Source organism: Mustela lutreola, chromosome 7, assembly GCF_030435805.1.
Source record: "Mustela lutreola isolate mMusLut2 chromosome 7, mMusLut2.pri, whole genome shotgun sequence".
Taxonomy (NCBI): Eukaryota; Metazoa; Chordata; class Mammalia; order Carnivora; family Mustelidae; genus Mustela; species Mustela lutreola.
The window spans coordinates 9,299,452-9,318,276 of record NC_081296.1 but is presented as its reverse complement, the minus strand read 5'-3'; the positions used below and the strand labels follow the sequence as shown (position 1 = coordinate 9,318,276).

General features: G+C 51.1%; 1 protein-coding gene across 2 annotated transcripts in view; it reads left to right on the top strand.

Moving 5' to 3' along the window:
- Nucleotides 1–17,607, top strand: part of ABHD2 (abhydrolase domain containing 2, acylglycerol lipase) — a 96,338-nt gene extending 78,731 nt beyond the window's left edge. The window contains exons 7-11 of one of the 2 annotated variants that reach the window (XM_059180025.1): nucleotides 7,735–7,827; nucleotides 10,508–10,618; nucleotides 13,693–13,762; nucleotides 15,280–15,364; nucleotides 17,084–17,607. In XM_059180025.1, coding sequence (XP_059036008.1) covers nucleotides 7,735–7,827; nucleotides 10,508–10,618; nucleotides 13,693–13,762; nucleotides 15,280–15,364; nucleotides 17,084–17,280 — 556 coding nt within the window. In that variant the 3' untranslated portion in view covers nucleotides 17,281–17,607. Of the gene's footprint in view, nucleotides 1–7,734; nucleotides 7,828–10,507; nucleotides 10,712–10,928; nucleotides 11,092–13,692; nucleotides 13,763–15,279; nucleotides 15,365–17,083 lie in introns of those variants that run through there. The other variant, XM_059180026.1, reaches the window with a different exon arrangement.
- Nucleotides 17,608–18,825: the final 1,218 nt, after the last annotated feature.

Genomic DNA, 18,825 nt, shown 5'->3' with positions numbered 1-18,825 from the left:
TGGAATTTGAAACCAGCACATCCAAAGGGCAAATGCAGGCCCAGAATTCAGGCTCTGCCCATGAGGCGTCAAGCTGGCCAAAAAGGAGGGTTTAAATATGCCCCAGTGAAGACCTGAAACACATACCCAATGGAAGCTTCCCTGAGTTCTAGAGCCAAGGGCTGGGTTCTGGTTCTCCTCACCTGTGACGGGGATGACAACAACGCTGAGTAGTCTCGACCCCGTAGCGCCATGGTGAGCATCAAAGGAGGGAGCCCATGTTTATGCAGGACGGCTGTGTAGAAAGTTGGTAACTGGTAATTATCCGCAGTCACTGGGAGACTAGAAGTAGGGGTTAGGCCAGTCAGTCGCAAAGACCAGTCTGACGGGCTGATGACTGTTTCACTCCATTAAGAATCACCTGGGGAAAAAAAAAAAAGAATCACCTGGGCAGTCGTCTTGGAAATAATTCTTGGGCCCCAGCCCTGGAGATGCAGACTCAAAAATCCGGGGCATGGGGCCAGGAATCTGCATTTGGACACATTTCACAAGTCACTTCCTGTATGTAGCCACAGTTAGCTGCCACTGGGGACATCAGCGACCTGCTCCCGCTATGCTGTCACCGGATGACGTGGGTCCCCTCATCCTCCTGCTAGGAATCCTCCCCCTCAGTCCCCTCTGTGCTCTGGAGAGCCAGCTGAAAGGACATGTCCCTTTATCTTGGCTGGACTAGAAATATCCAGTTCCCAATTCATAGCCACTAAGTAACCGGAGTTCACCAAAATCCCACCCTGCCTGGCCGCGGGGATAGTAAGGGCCCTACTGCAGGAGTCAGGGGAGCGGGGCCTGGCATGAGGACCCCACCGGCTCTCACCTGACACATGGTCCCATTTTCAGCCAGCCTGCTGTCACCTGAGAACTGTGATCGCTCGAGTCCCTTCCTAAACTCAGCGGTGTGGAACCACTGTGAGCACGGACTTTGTGTTCAGAGAGCCCAGCATTTGCTAAGGAGGAGGACGCAGGACAAGTCTGTTTTCATTTTTTTTTTATCCCCAAACACAGAATCTTAAGTGACCGCCCTGGCTTTCCTTTTGCTGCACGAGCGCCACCTGCCGTTGGCAAGAGCACGTGAAGTGTGTGTTTGGTGAACTCAGATTAGGAAACCTGGGCTCTGGGACCTGGGAGGCGCTGTCCACGCCACCCTTGTTTGAGACCTCAGAGATCTTCAGACTCCTGATGTCTTGCTGTCACATCGACCTCGTCCATCGAGGAGAGAAAGAGGCAGCTTTGCCCCCGGAGCCCAGAGAACTAACATCCTGCAGCCAGACACACTGGAGGGGGTTGGTGGGTCAGGGGGAACCGTCGCTCCATGTGTGCGGGCGCTGCCCGGGCTCAGGTGCCCCCCTACGTTGTTACGAGACCTACTCACCGAAGGACAGTGCCTTCCTTTAAACCAGTGTCACCTTTTTCTCCTGCCAAGGCTTGAGGGCGATAAGCCTTCTCAGCACTGGGACGAAGGCAGCCGGCTTCCTTGACGCCGAGGCGGAGCAGGGAGGGCTCGCCTGGCTCTGCAGGCACCGCACGGGAGTCCATGCTGCTGGTAAATCTCCCCTAGTTGAGTCCTGAGAACCGCTTGCCAGAGACCCATCCCCTCCCGCTGGCTTCTCACCCCCGTAGCGCGCCGGCCTTCTAGCCAGAGCCACCCAAGGCCCAGCAGCCAGCGCCCGCTTGCCGTAGTCAGCAGAGCCTCGCCCTCGCTAGAGAAACCCACGTTCATGATGTGCTGAACTGCTGAAAGCGGGGGACAGGTCCCCCGAAAAGACATGCTTCTAGTGGACTTAGCCTCGTGCCTTCAGCACCAGCTGTTGCCTGCTCGTCCTGGAAATGTGTATGGTCAGACTCAGCAGAACTCTGGTTGAATTCCTCATTTGGAACTTTGTTATGAAGACTCCGGGTTGTGAATTTGTCCAGGGAGTAGTGACCAGCCAGGAGTGTGAGAGGGAAGAGATGTTGTCCCAGAAGATGACCCTCAGAGAAGCCCTCCCGCGACTCGTTTGGTTCGTCCCGCTAGACACCCTTCTAGGTAATGGGGACCCAGCTCGAGCAAGACAGAAATCTTTCCTGCCCTTGTAGGACTTAAAGAAAAGGGAAGGGAAGCTTTCATGGACCGGTTTCTGGTAAAATCAATTCTTCATTCCTAAGGAAGTGCTCAACAATCTGGCATTTTAGAATCTGCCAATAATAGCATGATCCAAATACCAGCGTTTCATTTCAGATTGGGTATAAGAGTCTGTGTTTTAGACCTCACAGCACTTCCCAAAAATAGAATGATGTTTGCAAAGCAGCGAACCAGCAAGTACGTGTCAAAAATAGATTACACACTAGGCGGGTTGTCTGGGGGGCTCAGTCGGTTGAGTGTCTGACTCTTGATTTCAGGTCATGATCTCAGGGTCATGGGGTCAAGCCCCATATTGGGCTCCACACTCAGTGGGGAGACTGCTTGGATTTTCTCTCTCCCATTCTCTCTGCCCCTTCCCCCATCTCTCTATTGAGATAAATTAAGGCTTTAAATAAAATACAATATTACACACTAGGCATATGGTACCGAAGGAGTCCTCATCCATTGGAGGGAGAGGTCAGGGACCTGGGGTCCAGGCCGGGGGAGGGGGCAGGGGCCCCTTTGAGGACAGTAGAGAAGTTACCAGATCTCCCACGTGTAGTCCTGCTTCTGGCTGAGTGGGTGTGGGAGCAGCGCTGAGTCTTCACATAGTGTTTTTAAGCAGGCTTTCCTGCTGCAAAGAAAGCCAGGCCCCATGTTCCTGGCCAAATGGTGTGTATATTCTCTCTTGCTTTGAATGGGCAAACTCTAGAATGTGAATGCATTTATGACCAGAGCAAGGGCTGTCATTCATGAAGTCCTTCTATAGACTTGTCCCTTCCTCAGATCTGTGTTTACTGTGGAGGAGCTGTATAACCGTTTTAACAATCAGTAATTTTGTATCAGAGCCAGCGAAGAGGGCGAATCTGCTGAGTTTAGACAAAACTATGTGAGCAGATCTCCAGCCTGGGAAACAGCTCGGCTTTTCCACCAGTGAGCTGTGAAGCGGACCAAATGGCTTGCCCTTGGCATCTTGGGGCCTTGTTTTTTATTGCTGATTTTTTTCTACCTGAGAAACGAGGGTGTGCAGCTGACCCTTTCACTTAGTAATCGCATTCCTATAAAAGTACATCCTAAGGGAAAATATTCTAGTCATGCAGAGAGCTGGTTAGTGGGTGGCCTTCCCTACCTTTGTCTGGGCTCCATGCCCCATCCTGCCCCACAGCCTAGCTAGGCTACAGTGAAGGATTCTGGGGCCGCTCCCCAGTACAGAGATGGTTTCCTTTGGCCTGCTCTCTCAAGGCACACTCTGTCCTTGAGCCCTCATGCCTGGGTCTCTTAGGTGCAGAGGCTCCGCTGTCCTTCCTCCCAGAACCCACACTGTTCCAGGCTGCTCTTGGTTTTGTCCCCACTACAGTATGACTACAGTATGGCCAAGCTAGAGATACCCAGATTATATCCAGTATGAGAGACGGCCGTAAGTTATGATCCACAAAGTACAATGGTAAACAAGGAATTTTTTTTTTAATCAAGAAAATATGTGACATGACAATGTATGTATTAAAAATAGGGAGGGAGCGCCTGGGTGACTGTCAGTTAAGCATCCGACTCTTGATCTCAGCTCAGGTCTTGATCCCAGGGTCGTGAGTTCAAGTCCTGCATTGGGCTCTACACTGGGCCTACTTAAATATAATAATAAAATAATAATACGGGGGAAAATGTGAGGAAGGCAACTATGTGAGACTGTAGTTATAGTTACAGTAGGGTGGAGGGAACGGGAAGTCCTGCTTTAATGGATATAGACTTTCCCATTTGTAAGATGGGAAAGTTCCAGAGATCTAGTACACAACAACGTGACTATACTTACCGCTACGGAACTGTCTACTTAAAAATGGCTAAGAAGGTAAACCCTGTATGTTTTTTACCACCACGATTAAAAATTTAAAAAAAAAAAAAAAAGACTGTAGGTGGGCAAAGCCTGGAAGAGAAACTCCCCTCCCCAAATAAAAACCGTTTTCTTATGTTGCTGTGGTAGCACTCTGGGGAAATACTTATTCTACCATGATTCTGCAGTTCCGTTAGCATATCACTTTCAAGGTGGGTTTTAGTACTGCCTACACCCACACCCTGGAACTTCATCACCTGCCGTAATTTGCAGCACGCCTGCCCTCTTGTCCCTTTCTGGACTGTTGGAGTCCAAACTGTTGGGCACCCAGTCTCACAGAACCTCTCTCCCTCTGCCACACTTCGTGGCTTCTCGAAGACCCCAGAAACGCAGTTTTGGCCACTCTCACGGCCTTTCAGCACTCTGAGATCTTACTCACTCGAGTCAGGAGATTTGAATGCTTTTGGGTGTTAGGTACGTTGTTTCCCCGGCTCGCTCTCCTCTGACTTCAGTTCCTTTTCATCAATGCTTGGTCCAATCATGGTGCAAAGTACGAGTTGGGAAGTCAAGCTTTCTCTGAGCAGCCCCTCAGCGGTAGAAGCAGATGCTCAGCTCTTCCTTACCCTAGTGGATTGCCCTGCACGTGACTGTAGATGCCTATCTCATTTGGACCCTCTTAAAAATCCCATCTCCGGGCACCTGGGTGGCTCAGTGGGTTGAGCCGCTGCCTTGGGCTCAGGTCGTGATCTCGGGGTCCTGGGATGAAGTCCCGCGTCGGGCACTCTGCTCGGCAGGGAGTCTGCTTCCTCCTCTCTCTCTCTCTCTCTCTCTCTCTCTGTCTGCCTCTATGCCTACTTGTGATCTCTCTCTGTCAAATAAATAAATAAAATCTTTAAAAAAAAAAAAAATCCCATCTCCTGGGGCCCCTGGGTGGCTCCGTTGGTGGAGGGCCCGACTCTTGGTTTTGGCTCAGGTCATGATCTCAGGGCCATGAGACTGAGCCCCATGTGGGGCTCCGCACTCAGCAGGGAGTCTGCTTGGGATTCCTTCTCTGTTCCCTTTATACCTTATGCACACTCCAATCTCCCAGAACCTGAATTATTTCAAAGAAAATCCCAGACATTGAATCATTTTATCCAGAAATATGTCATTTGTTTGCACTAAAAGACACTAAGGACTTTTTCTTAAATTTAAGAGAATATTAAAATATATTTTAAATATACTTTTCATAAATAAAGGCATGATACGATTATCATACTGAGAAATGAATAATTCCCTTGTACCCCATTTCTACTCAGGGTTCAGATTTCCTTGACTCTTTCACAGAAGTTTTTTAACAGTTGGCTTATTTAAGTCAGGACCCACGTAATGCCTGTGCCTTGCCTTTGTTGAGCTGTCTCAGAAGTTTCTTTGAGTCTCTAGATTCCCCTCCCTCATTTCCTTCCGTATGTTGTTGATATTAAAGAGATCAGAACCTTTTTTTAAAAATATATGGAATGAATGTATTTATAGGGCATTACTCTTTTTTTTTTTAAGATTTTATTTATTTATTGGACAGAGAGAAATCACAAGTAGACGGAGAGGCAGGCAGAGGGGGTGGGGAAGCAGGCTCCCTGCTGAGCAGAGAGCCCGATGCGGGGCTCGATCCCAGGACCCTGAGATCATGACCTGAGCCGAAGGCAGCGGCTCAACCCACTGAGCCACCCAGGCGCCCCATATAGGGCATTACTCTTGATTGGGTTTTATTAAGCCAATGCAAAATGAAGTTTCAGTTTCGTACTTCTATACCCAAAGGTGGTGACAGGCTCTCCATATGCTGAGTGGTAAAGCAGAGAAGCTAGGAAGCCGTGCGGGCCAGCACTGGTGGAGCGAGATAATGGTTGCAGTGTCCTCATCCTGGTGGTCCTTGAGCCCTGGGCCCCTGGGGGTCTGCAGAGCCTTTCAGGGAGTGTATAACCAGCCCCCACCCCAGCTTCCTTCCCTCTGCATCCCCTCCATACGCAGGACATACTAACCAAAGCTAGGAAGTCAGCCAAGGCAGAAATGGCCACGGGCCAAAGAAAGCTGGGACAATGAGACCGGTGTCCTCAGAGACCCTGGGCTCTCTAAGGAAGGGGCAGCCTGGGCCCAAGGTCAGAGGAGGGGTTGCCGGCAGAGGAAACAGGTTTTGATTCATGGATCAAAAGGTGGGTGACTTCCCACCTCCCTCCTCGGTCAGACCACCAGGCAAGTGTCCAGTTCCCTGTTTTAGGCGGGGTCCTGCCCCCAGTGATCTGGCCCATCCTTTCTGTTTCTGCAGTGTTTGGGAAGACCCTGGTGCATTTATAGAGTGGCCTTTTGACCTTGATGGCAGTCTTAGCCTTAGCCCACAGGTTAGGAGCATGTCACAGACCATGGAAGCCACAGACCGCTTCACTTTTAACCTCCCACTATCTCTTGGATTTTTAACCACAATATTACAGGAAATGTTTGCCATTCCAAAACTGAAATGTGGAAACCTTGGGGAAATGACTTTAGAAACTCCCTGGATTTTTCAAAAATACCTGTGAACCACCCAGTCCTCTCCTTGGCCATCTGGGATATGAAACTGACGGGCTGTGCGGGAATGGTGACACCCAGATTCGTTCCCAGGGTGGGAGCAGGCCTCGAGACTCAGACGTCTGCAAGGTGGGGGTTATCGTGGACTCGGTGGCAGCTGTGTTTGGGTTCACAGGCAGAGAGAAGACAGTGCTGAGCGGGAAGGGCCGAGCCAGGTGGCGAGAGTTAGCACATCGCTTGTTGGCTCACCTGCCATGTGGCCAAGGAAATCTGCTGTGCCGGCGCCTAGAGAAGGTTGCCCCTTATTGCCTCGGTGTGACCCGGAGTCAGTCCCTTGACCTCTCTGAGTCCATGGTGGTCTCCTAATCTAGAGTGGGGATGATCATACCTGCCCAGTGCCGCTGCTGGGGGGTCAGGCAGGCCGAGTCATGCTGACTGCGCACACTACCTCTAGCGGCAAAAAGACGTCAGAAGCGACCCCAGCAGCCATGCCCAGAGGAGGGGATCACGGTCTACTTCGCCTTCCATTTACTTGCCCCTTGAATGTTCTAAGGCTAATCAGAAGAGCTCAAGTGGGGCGCCTGGGTGGCCCAGTCAGTTCAACATCTGCCTTTGGCTCAGGTCTTGATCCCAGCGTCCTGGGATCGAGTCCTGAATTGGGTTCCCTGCTCTGCAGCGGAGTCTACTTCTCCCCCTCCCCCTGCTCATGCGATCTCTCTCGCTCACTCCCTTTCAAATAAATACATAAAAAATCTTAAAAAAAAAAAAAAAAGACCTCACATGGTATGATTTCCCTTTGCTTCTCAAACAGCAATGGAAGAAGTTTTTAGGTTTTTCCCTGCACGGTGCCTCTCCACAGCTACCCTCCCCTTACACGCACCAGTTATTAAGCCTGGGAAAACCTTCCTGCCGAATACAGGTGTTTGGATGTCAGTCCTGGCAGATTCCGTGACAAAGAGAAGGCCACGAGGCTGGACGAGGGTGCCGGGACCATCTCCCCCCAAAGCCAGTGCCCCCAGATGGCTTTCTCATGGGGGGCTCACGTTCTGCCAGGCTGTTCCATCGGTCTCTCTATGGAGAGTTTGAGTCCACGGGCAGAGAGCCGTGTCCCGGGGTCAGGAACCAGCGCCGCCACCTTCTCCAGGGTAGAAGTACTGCAAGAACCTTCTCTGGGGCGGGGGCACCAGTGCATCCCTCCAGGCACCGTCCCTCACTCTGGCTGCGGTTCTTTCAGGGCCCAGGAGACCTTCATGCAGTGGGACCAGTGCCGACGCTTCTACAACTTCCTCATGGCGGACAACATGAAGAAGATCATCCTCTCGCACAGGTACCTCGCCTTCCACGCCCCCCTGGGAGATGGTGCCTCTCTGAGCTTCTTTTCCAGTCGCTGAAAGCTAGAACTCTGGTCCCTCCAGAAAAACGCAATGAAGGCAGCTGCAGCTTCTCTGCTGGTTGCTTCATAACTTGCTTAGGAACAAACTCATCCCAAGCAGCCAGAACCACCAAACCATGTCCTGCCTTCGAGATGCCCCATATAGCCAAGACGAGAAACCCTTCTACATCGCTCCTGCCCAAACTGGTGCAATCCTGAGGGTGCTGAGGGATCGCGCATCCTCACCCTCTGTGGGCTCGAGAGGTTCTGATCAGCAGCCACGTGACAGCGGTCTAGCCGCGAGGCACCACATGGTGTCCACAATGCCCTGTTTACCATGTTCCCCGTGTTCTTCTTGCCTCAGTCCCGCTCAGAATCCTTTGGTGGGATAGCCCCTGGCCACTGCTTAGAACATGCCTGGCGTGCTGTAGAAGTCAGTAAATATTAGCGATGGTTTTATTGTTATAACTGTTATTATGGATAGAATCCCTCCCTCTTCCGCTACGCCTGCATTCCCGCTGCTGGACTGGGCCACATGGAAGCCCCTGGCCTCTCCCACACCACTGGGGCCTTGCCCAGAACACCCTTCCCATCGTGTCCACCAAGACTCTAGGTCCGTCTCAGGTCTCCTCCATGAGGCCAACTCCTCCACCCCCAAGTTGTTCTTATGTCGCTACCCCGGTGTGAATCCTGTGTCCTGATCTGCAGTGTAGAGCACTGGAGGGCTTGGGCTGGTTCTGATTTCCCCCAGAGCCTGGCACATCATGGGGTCAATACAATTTCAGGTAGGGGGTTGATGTCATCCTGAGAAAGGCAATCTGACTGAATGATCAGCTGCTTATTCTCTTTATTTCAATGGTTAAAAGAAAATAGGGTACTGCCTCTCCCAGCCAACCACCCCAGACTGGGCTTCCTGTGAGCGGGGTTCACGGGGAGTCTGGGTGAGGCTGGCACTCGCAGGCCCCTCCGGCTGCGAAGCTGCTGGGCCCTTGTGACTGGATGGGTAGGTGGAGGACAGAAGGAGACTTCTGTCCCCTGGGCTGACTGGATGTAAGGTGTCCTAACTCAGCTCGTGGTGTTTGGGCCCTGAGGCAGGTGTGGCTCAGCAGAGGTTCAGGAAGGGCTGTGGGTTTGCCAAGGTTCCAGAAGGGACAAAGCCAAGCTCTGACACCAAGTGTGGGCCCTTTTTCAGCCTGTCCACACCTCTGGAATGGGAAGCAGCTCCTCCCAGGGAACGTTTGTTTTGCTACAGGGCCCAGTCTTGCCCTGTAATGAATTAGTCCAGAAGGTTCATCATGTAATTATTAACAAAATGAGACAGTCCTCTGAATGTGCTCTAGGTGCGTTTACATTTTTTTTAATTTACTACAGAAAGTCCAATATCTAGAAATTTTAGGGCCACTTTAAACTGAATTCTCAACTGTGGGTATGAGATCTTCCTAATAATCTTTGGGGGGAAAAATGCTAAGGGAATGTGTTCCTCTGTAAGAGAGGTTGTGAGTAGATACCAGAACATTTAGTTTCCATGATGAACTTTCTCACCTGGTAGGGCCAGATCGCAAACTCAGCCCTCCGTCAGCTGTGTGCCTGAGATCTTGCAGGACTAAAAGTCTACTTGTGCACATTTTGTGATCTCTGCCTTTATTATCATCCTTTCAAGATGGATCTTTTTCGTAAGAGAAATGATGACGGTTCTGAGTATACGTAAGCTTTTTAGCGGACATGTTGGAGAGCTGTTGACTTGCGCCAACACTGGATGGGTTTACTGCTGTCTTCCTTGTTGAGTGACAGAAATAGTTCCTAAAGAGAAACGGCAGTGTTAGCACCAATGTAAAGACAGACCCCCCACAACCGTAAAAGGAGGCCCCCCCTACAGTTTGGCTGACCACCTCCTACTCACCACAGAGCCCATCCTAAGACCTCCCCTGCTGCAAAGGATTTGTAATACAATTGACCCTTGAACACTTCAGGTTTGAACTGTGTGTTTCTACCTATATGTGGATTTTTCTCAGGCGAGTGCCGTAAATTTATTTTTTTTTCCTCAGTAACATTTTCTTTTCTCTAGCTTACTTTATTGTAGGAATACAGCATGTAATGCAGATAACATACAAAATATGTGTTAATTGACTGTGTTATGGGCAAGGCTTTGGGTCAACAGTAGGATATTAGTAGTTAGGTTTGGGGGGAGTCAGAAGCTCTATATGGGTTTTGGCTGCCATAAGTTGGCGCCCCACCCCCACATTGTGCAACGGTCAACTGTATTCACCTAGACTCTAACCTGGTCTCTGTCTAGCTGCCCCTGAGAAGGAAAATAAGATCTTGGCCATCAGTTATTCAAAAGTCAGCATTGCAATCTCATCTTCTGGGACGTGTGGAAGGCTGAAGGTATCTAGTCCTAACTTGCCCTGTATGCCTTCTCAAAGATGCTTGCCTCGGGGCTAGGAAGCAGGCTGTGCTATCGGTGCTCATCACCCATTCTTTAAAATATTTTTTCAGCTTTACTGAGGTGTAATTGACAATTTTTTCAGCTTTACTGAGGTGTAATTGACAAAATTGTCTGAGTTTCAAGTGTCCACCATGATCATTTGGTTCACGTTCTGCTCCTTATTCTGTCTGCTGCTGTGTCTCATTCTAGGCAAGCTCTTTTTGGAGACCATGTTAAGAAACCCCAGAGCCTGGAGGACACGGACTTGAGCCGACTCTACACAGCCACGTCCCTGATGCAGATTGATGACAACGTGATGAGGTGTGTGCGTGCCCGGGGACACGGTGCCGGCGGGAGGCTGCAGGCCAGCTGGCCCAGCACGTGGGCTTTCTTTGCCCACTTTAGTGTAAAGGGGTTTTTTGATTGTTTATTTGTTCTTTTTTTTTTTTTTTTTTAAAGATTTTATTTATTTATTTGACAGAGAGAAATCACAAGTAGATAGAGAGGCAGGCAGAGAGAGAGAGAGAGGGAAGCAGGCTCCCTGCTGAGAGCCTGATGCGGGACTCGATCCCAGGACTCTGAGATCATGACCTGAGCCGAAAGCAGCGGCTTAACCCACTGAGCCACCCAGGCGCCCCGATTGTTTATTTGTTCTTAAAGATTTATTTATTGAGAGAGAGACAGAGAGCACAAGGGGGAGAAGCAAAGGGAGACGGGGAGAGAAACTCAAGCGGACTCCTTGCGGAGCGTGGAGCCCAACGTGGGGCTTGATCCCATGAACCATGAGATCCTGACCTTAGCCAAAACCAAGAGTCTGTCGCTTAACCAAGTGTGCCACCCAGGTGCCCCAGGGCTTTTTTTTTTTTTTTTTAAAGATTTTATTTATTAATTTGACAGAGAGAACTCACAAATAGACGGAGAGGCAGCTAGAGAGAGAGAGAGAGATAGGGAAGCAGGCTCCCTACCGAGCAGAGAGCCCGATACGGGACTCGATCCCAGGACCCTGAGATCATGACCCGAGCCGAAGGCAACGGCTTAACCCACTGAGCCACCCAGGCGCCCCCCCCCCTTTTTTTTAAGATTTTATTTATTAAGCCCCAGGGCTTTTTTTATTCTTTGAATAAAAGAATGTACGTGTTTAAAAACTGAAGATCACACAGAAAAATCCAGATTTCTAGTTGCTCTTAGAAAACAAGGAGAAGATGTCCCGCTCATTCTGCACTCCTGTGTGGCATAACTGAGCTGGAACTGGGGAGCTGGGGTGCATACACCCTGCTGTTCATGGTCTTTACCCTACCTGCCGTGCCTGGACCCTGGGGCAGGGATCAGTTGCCACATAATTTGCATTAACAGGAAAAGGAAATATTTCTTGTAACCATCCATGTCTCTATCAAAAGCAAAAAAACAAAAAATAGACCAAGAGAGCTGTCTTTGCAGGAAAACAGAGCCTCTTTCTTTGTGAGCAAGAAACCTCCCCTCCCCGTGTCTTATGTGAACCCCGCCCACTTTGTTCCTTCACCCTTCACCTACCTGCCCCCTGCAGGCACCCAAGGCTCAGAACCCAACAATGTCCTCTTTCCTGGCACACATACTTTCTGATTGAGCTTACTGAGCTTAGCCTTAGCTGGAAAAAGCAATTGTTGATCTCTGACCTCACTGTTCTCTTTAAAAACCTCATCCCTGGGGTGCCTGGGTGACTCAGTTAAGTGTCTACCTTCATCTCAGGTCATGATCCCAGGGTCCTGGGATCGAGTCCCGCATGCAGTTCACCTGCTCGGCAGGGAGCCTGCTCCCCCCACCCTCCGCGTCTGCCGCTCTGCCTCCTTGTGTGCTCTCTTTTCTCTTTCAAATAAATAAATAAAACCTTAAAAAAAAAAAAAAAACTCATCCAATGACCATTTGATACCTTCAGCGTGGTCTAAAGCAGGCTAGGGTTCATCTAGTAGATAAGTGGATACTGACCTGAGGGGAATTATCTTCTTTATGGCATTTTAGTAGCTTTCTTACACCAGATAACCTAGATATGTGCCTGTTAACATTTACACAGAGGAGACAGAAACCAGAAAATCACTGGTACGCTGAAAAGGTGAGAATGGATTCTGCCCACCCTCCCTGGATCGTGTGTCATTTTATTGTGGCATCTAATGAGAACGAAACCAAACACTGAAATTCCATTCATCTTCTGAATTGGTGTGAGCCCCAAAGCGAAGGTTCTTCAACTCTCCCTTAAGCTCTCCCTTTTGAACTGTGCTGGATTGTCGCAGTCTCCATAAACATGACCAGTTGGGCAGCCCCCTCATTATCCCGTCACCAGGAGGACTGAGGACTGGAGTGCTTCCCCGGCCCGCTGAGACCACAAAGGGACTGCTTGCACGAGGACAGGTGCCCCAGAGATGACCACTGCTCTCGGCCTCTCCCCCTCAAGTGGGCCCTCACAGTGTGGCCTGTGCCCCTGGGGCCTTCCCAGGCGGAGATGCCTGCACAACCCGGCAGTGGAAGATAACCACAGCTTCAGGGGAGGCACGGTCTCGTGAAGACCCCAGTCAGAATAGAACAAAACCGCCAGTCAGAAACCAGAGGCCCTAATATGTGTCAGAAAGAGGTTTCCAGGGCGCCTGGGTGGCTCAGTGGTTAAGCCGCTGCCTTCGGCTCAGGTCATGATCTCAGGGTCCTGGGATCGAGCCCCGCATCGGGCTCTCTGCTCAGCAGGGAGCCTGCTTCCTCCTCTCTCTCTCTCTCTCTGCCTGTCTCTCTGCCTACTTGTGATTTCTCTCTGTCAAATAAATAAATAAAATCTTTAAAAAAAAAAAAAAAAAGAAAAGAAAGAGGTTTCCAGAGATCCTCCAGCCTGGGGTTGAGTCAGCCTGCTGATGTCAGAGCACAGGGCAGAGCGGCTGGACTTCCGTGCAGGAACAGGGAAAGTTCCGTTCAACGTCTCTGACTACAGCTCCATGGGTGGGCAGAATTGCTAACTTTGGATCTCTGTCTCACACCCATTACCTGAGACACCTTCCTGTCCAGTTCCCGGTGGTCAGGGTTCCTCTGCAGGGAAAAATTCTGTTGAAGAGAAAGTTCTTGTAAATGCCTTTGCATGTCAGTTTCCTAGTGTCGGCAGTGACATCTGGTTTTATCCCTACTCGAAGGGTATAACACCTGCTAATAAGTACTGTGGCCAGCCCTTCCTGAGCGATGACTGGGCCAGGCACTGCGCTGGCAGCACTTTAATGTCATCAGTCTCAAGGCCGTGAAGGAAGGCACCGTCTCTAGCTCCACTGTACCGAGGGAGAAGGTTAGAGTTTGCCTGAGGTCACAGAGCCTGTCGGGGGCAGAGTCAGCTCAGCGTCCGGTCTTGTGACAAGGATTCCTTTGTCTTCCTTTGCGTATGTGTGTCGCAGGAAGTTCCACGGCTATAACTCCCTGAAGGAATATTACGAGGAGGAGAGCTGCATGCGGTACCTGCACCGGGTGAGTCGGGGCGGGACCGGAGCGAGCAGCCTCCTTGAATCAGCGGCCCCGTCTCCAGCTTCGCGCACGCGCAGTGAGCACCCTCCCAGCAGCCTTGGTGGGAGCTCATCCAGAATCGGGCTTGGACCCCTGAGGCTGCTGGCTTGGGTTTGGCTTCTGACCCAAACTCTGCTCCTCGGGGACCCCCGTGTTTTAATCCCAGAGCTGCCCCTCGGTGCAGCGTGGGACCAGTCTGCTCCCGCCTCTGCGGAAAAGCCCTTGACCTTACCGCAACACCCATTGGTCCCTCAGTCTTCCTTTAACAGATCTTGCCGGCTTCCTGCCGTGGCTCCTCGTAGATCTGTGTAGATGTCCTGCTAGCTCGGACCCTTGCTTTGGCCCCTGTGCCTTTCTTTAGTGTGACGGCTAGAACTGAACTCAAGGTTCCTGCCGTGATCTGATGATTGCAGGGGTAAACAGATGTTTTTCTGTATCCCAATGAGGAGGAGCAGGTGTGTTGACAAGGTCGCCTGGCTTAGACGAATGCAGTTTTCAGCAGCTGCAATAAACGTGGGGTGGATTCAGTGACATCCGTGGCCAGCCTCGAACTTGCCATGTTTTTCACCTGCACCACCACCAGACCAGTCTCTCATCATTCTGTCTCTGGACAGTTGCTCCTTTTACTCAAACACAGGATTCCCATTTGGCCCCATCAGTGTCCACCTGCTGGTTTGGCCTCCTGCTCACCCAGCGGAAGCAGGTGACTGTGAATTACAGCTCTGCCATCTGTCATATTAGCCACCACATGCCCCCCCCCCCATCAGTTAGCATCATCCCCCAGGCTTTGGGTGCCTTCCTTTAAGCCACTGCAGACCCGTTGAGCTGCCCAGAGCCCCTGTTAGAGACCTCCGGCTGAGCACAACCAGCTGCTGTACCCCCGGAGCCTGACTATTCAGTAGTGTCCGAGCGCCACCCGCCATCAGTCCATCTGCACTCAAAGGAAAAAGCCTGTCTTACTAAAATGGATGTTGAATGCTTCCCGGTATCCACCAGCCTCCTCCTGGTTCTCCCCTTCAGATTCTTCTAGAAAATCTCCTTGTCTGGAGAGGAGCACACTCCCATCTTTCCTCTCCCACACTATAAAGGAATGAATGGATACATAACTCTTTATAAGGTCATTTTGCTGAAAAGGTAGGCTAACGAGATACCGTGAGGATCCTCAGAAATATTTTGCCAGGGAGTCCCACTGAGCCCTGCCCTCACTCCCTCAGAGCATGTGGGTGACCTAGAACACCAGGGGCTTTTCTCCTGCGCCCACCTGCCAGGCTGCCAGATCACATGGTTAGGATTCATGCTGCTGCCCGGGAAGATGGGGCACCCTCAGTCCCTGTCTCTGCACAGAGTTTGCTCAGCAAACTCTGAGCAGTGGCCCTCTTCCCTTTGCTTCAGAGACATGGGCGGTAGTGTATTTGATCCTGGACTCAATGGCATCTGAAATAGGATGGATTGTTTATTTCTGCCTTATTTTCTTATTGCAGATCTATGTGCCTCTCATGCTGGTTAACGCAGCTGATGACCCCTTGGTGCACGAAAGCCTCCTAACCATCCCCAAATCGCTCTCAGGTAAGTGCTCCCTCAGCCACTCAGCACATTGCCCTGGTAAATTCTGTCACCTTTACCCTGCTGTCACCCCCTGAAGACCAGCCTCTACAGGGAAGGGCATCCTGTAGCAGAGTTCTCATTCAGCCGGGCCTGATAGTCCTGGGACTGTGAGGGGGCCTGGGCAGAGCCTTCTCATGTCCTGTCCTGGTTGCAGAGATGACCGCCACTTATATTCATAGCCAAGAGGGCTTTGAGGGGGCTCCCTGGTGTTCTCTGAAATTATCGTGTCAGGGTTAGGCTTCCATTAAGTCTGAAAGTTGGACTTAAAGAGATATTTTGACTTAAAATCCGACACAAAAAGCAAAACAGAAAAGCCAGTTCTGTTACCTCTTGAGACAGATAGCGTCTCCATCTGGTTTGAGGATAAAAATATAAGCAACTGAGAAAGCAAAGAACATTGCTCTCGGAAATGTTGTGCTTCAAGCCGGGTGGGGTGGGTGGGGGAGGAGGGAAGGATGGGCAGCAGAGGGAAACACTTGGGAATTCCAAGGGCACCTTGCACTGAGATGCAGACCCCACCCTCTGTGGTCCTGTTTCTCTTGTAAATATCCCGTATTCACCAGAGGGTGGGGCACTCATTCTCCCCAACCCCAAGCTGGAGGAGTACATAATACGGTGGGCGGGGCTCAGGGACCTGCTCCGAGTGGTTCTTGCGTGTGATGCAGGTGTGCTGGGTGATAAAAGCTGGCCCTCCAGTCAACCCGCTAGCAAGGCTCCCTGCGTCCAGCCGCTCGGTTTCCTTCTGATGTCCAAAGGGACACTGTAGCTCTCATGCTGTCACAGAGAATTTATGAAATAACTGAAAAGGAAGAATAAGGGGGATCAGACAAGAAAAGGGCCCTGCAGAGCCAGAACCATGCAGGCCAGGAGGCTCGGGCCCCTGTCAGTCCGTCCCCTGGAAAGACAGATGTGTCCGGTGCTCCCCATCCACCAGCCACAAGCAGCTGCCCACTTGGTCTCCCCCCCACCCCCCCAGCGGTCTTTCCCAGGACAGAGCCACACACAGACTCCTGGGTATCAGGTAGTCAGGCCCAGGGTAGCAGCGCTCAGCAGGGCCATTCCGTAGGTCTCAAGTATCTTTAACACAGCCTGCAGCTTTAAGTGCTGGACTCCACTGCCTTAACCTTGTTCTCTAGTAAATAATGGCATAAACTCGAGGAATCCCGGCTCAAAGCCTGGCCCCCACCTGTAGCACCTAGCATGGGCATCATCTGGGAGCTTCTTAGACATGCAAAATCTCAGCTCCTCCTCCGGCCTCAGTGAAATCTGAGAAACGTCTCACTGTCATTGAAATCAGGCGGTCAGGTCAGCTTTAGCTTTAGCGGCGCCAGTGCCTGGACTTGCTCCCGCTCGCTCACTCTCTCTCTAATCTATGTCCAAGTTTGAGAACCACTTAGATTTCAGAGTATTTCTTAAGCTGGTGGCCATTCCTCGCCCAAGCCAAGCCGCTGCTCCAGCACCTGCTAGATCCCACTGCCCTGCCCAGCCTACCTAATCCCTCCCTCCCCGTGCCCGATCTGGTGAACGAGGCCAAGTGAGTGGAAGTCAGGTGACTTCCTGCTGACCTTCACCTGTGGGGACAAGCCTGGGCCACCCCGGCCTGCTCGCTCTGGCCCCTCCGGCCTTGGAGGTAACCCGTCACCGACTCACTCCCATGCCTTCCTCCCTCCCCGCCCGCAGAGAAACGGGAGAACGTCATGTTTGTGCTGCCTCTGCACGGGGGCCACCTGGGCTTCTTTGAGGGCTCCGTGCTGTTCCCTGAGCCCCTGACGTGGATGGATAAGCTGGTGGTAGAGTACGCCAACGCCATTTGCCAGTGGGAGCGTAACAAGTCCCAGTGCTCGGACACGGAGCAGATGGAGGCCGAGCTGGAGTGAGGCCTCCCGGACTCCGGCGCGGTCCAGCCGCCTCCCCTGGAACCCGTCCCTCACCGGCGGATTCCAGTCCCCCATCTCCCCGCGGTGACCTGGATCTGACTTCACGCCATCAGTGGGGACGACCCCCCCAGGCACACCTGTGCCGGAGTAGGCTGCTGTCCCTGGGAGCTCCAGGCTATTTTTATGCTTAGTTACTGGTTTTCTCCATTGCGTTGTTATCCGTGGTGACAAGCGACAGGGTTCTCACCCTCCTGTCCACTTTCAGCATTTGATTGCTTTTAAGCCAATTACATCTAGTTTCCCTATTAAAAATGTGTCTGAACAGCAGTTTTGCTTTGCCAATCAAAAAGGCTTGTCCCCAAGAGCAGTGAAGGATGTATGCTATTTTGTGGTGGTCGTGTGTGTCCTTACATAGACCTGGTGAGCCCTCACCCAACGAGCCGATGCCGAAGAGGCCGGTCCGCTTGGGGGCATCAGCACCTGGGCCTCCTGCCAACGGCCGTGTGGCTCCTCCTCACGTGACCTAGAAAGTTCCCTAGAGTCACAGGCCAGTTTCCTCCCTTACAATCTTCTAAGTCTCCTCGCACCTTTGCCAACGATGAGAGTTACCTGGGGCACTTGTTAAAAATTCAGCCTCCCAGGCCCCTCCCCTGGGAGAGGCCGATTCAGTGGGTCTGGGAAGGGGTCTGGAGATTTTAATTTTTTACAAGTGCCCCCCGTGATCCTCATCACCGGGCAAATTCGGGAAACACTGTTTTGCTGCAGGGCCTTTCCATGAGAAACATCTGGGTAGCTCATTTTATGGAAACGTAGAGGTAGACAGGTCTCTTAGCTCCCAGGGGCCTCCCAAGCAGCAGCCCCTGTCCCGTCTAGCTGCCCTCGAGTGGCCGCCGCAGTGTGATGTCTCTGGAGACGGCCCAGTGGGGAGGGAAGAGTTTGGATAATGCCGGACTCTGCTTTTCCCTGGCTGTATGACCCTGGAAAGGTGCCTCTGAACTTTCGTTTCTTCACCAAACGGGGGACTTGGACCAGGTGGATGGCCGAGACCACAGCCATTTGGAAAGATCCATAACAAACTCAGCTTACTGAGGTTGGAGAGACCATCCCTCCAGGGAAGCCTGGGAGTAACTCTCCTATCTACACCTGTGGATGTCATCATTTGCCTTTTTTTTTTTTTTTCCATGTCTCTCATTTTCATAGAAAGAGGTGTTTGGGTTTTTTTTTTGTTGTTGTTGTTTTAAACATTCAATGGTAATTTTACTTTTTTAACCCAAGTCTTTCTAGCTCTGACTTTTGATAACCAAATAATTCGAAAGCTGGGTCTGAGTTTGGAGAAAGATCTTTCCAGCCATAAAGGGTGTTATTTTGAAACCAGATTTTTAATTTAATAGCCTATATTTATAGTCTGTTGGATAGATCTTTCCAAAGTGTATCTTTTCAAACGAAAATGTTATTTGAGGTTTCAAGTACTCCTATCCTCCAGTCCTGCAGGACTTGGATATCTAAAAACCCTGCACTTTGAAAAATCAGCAGTTGCTATCTGGA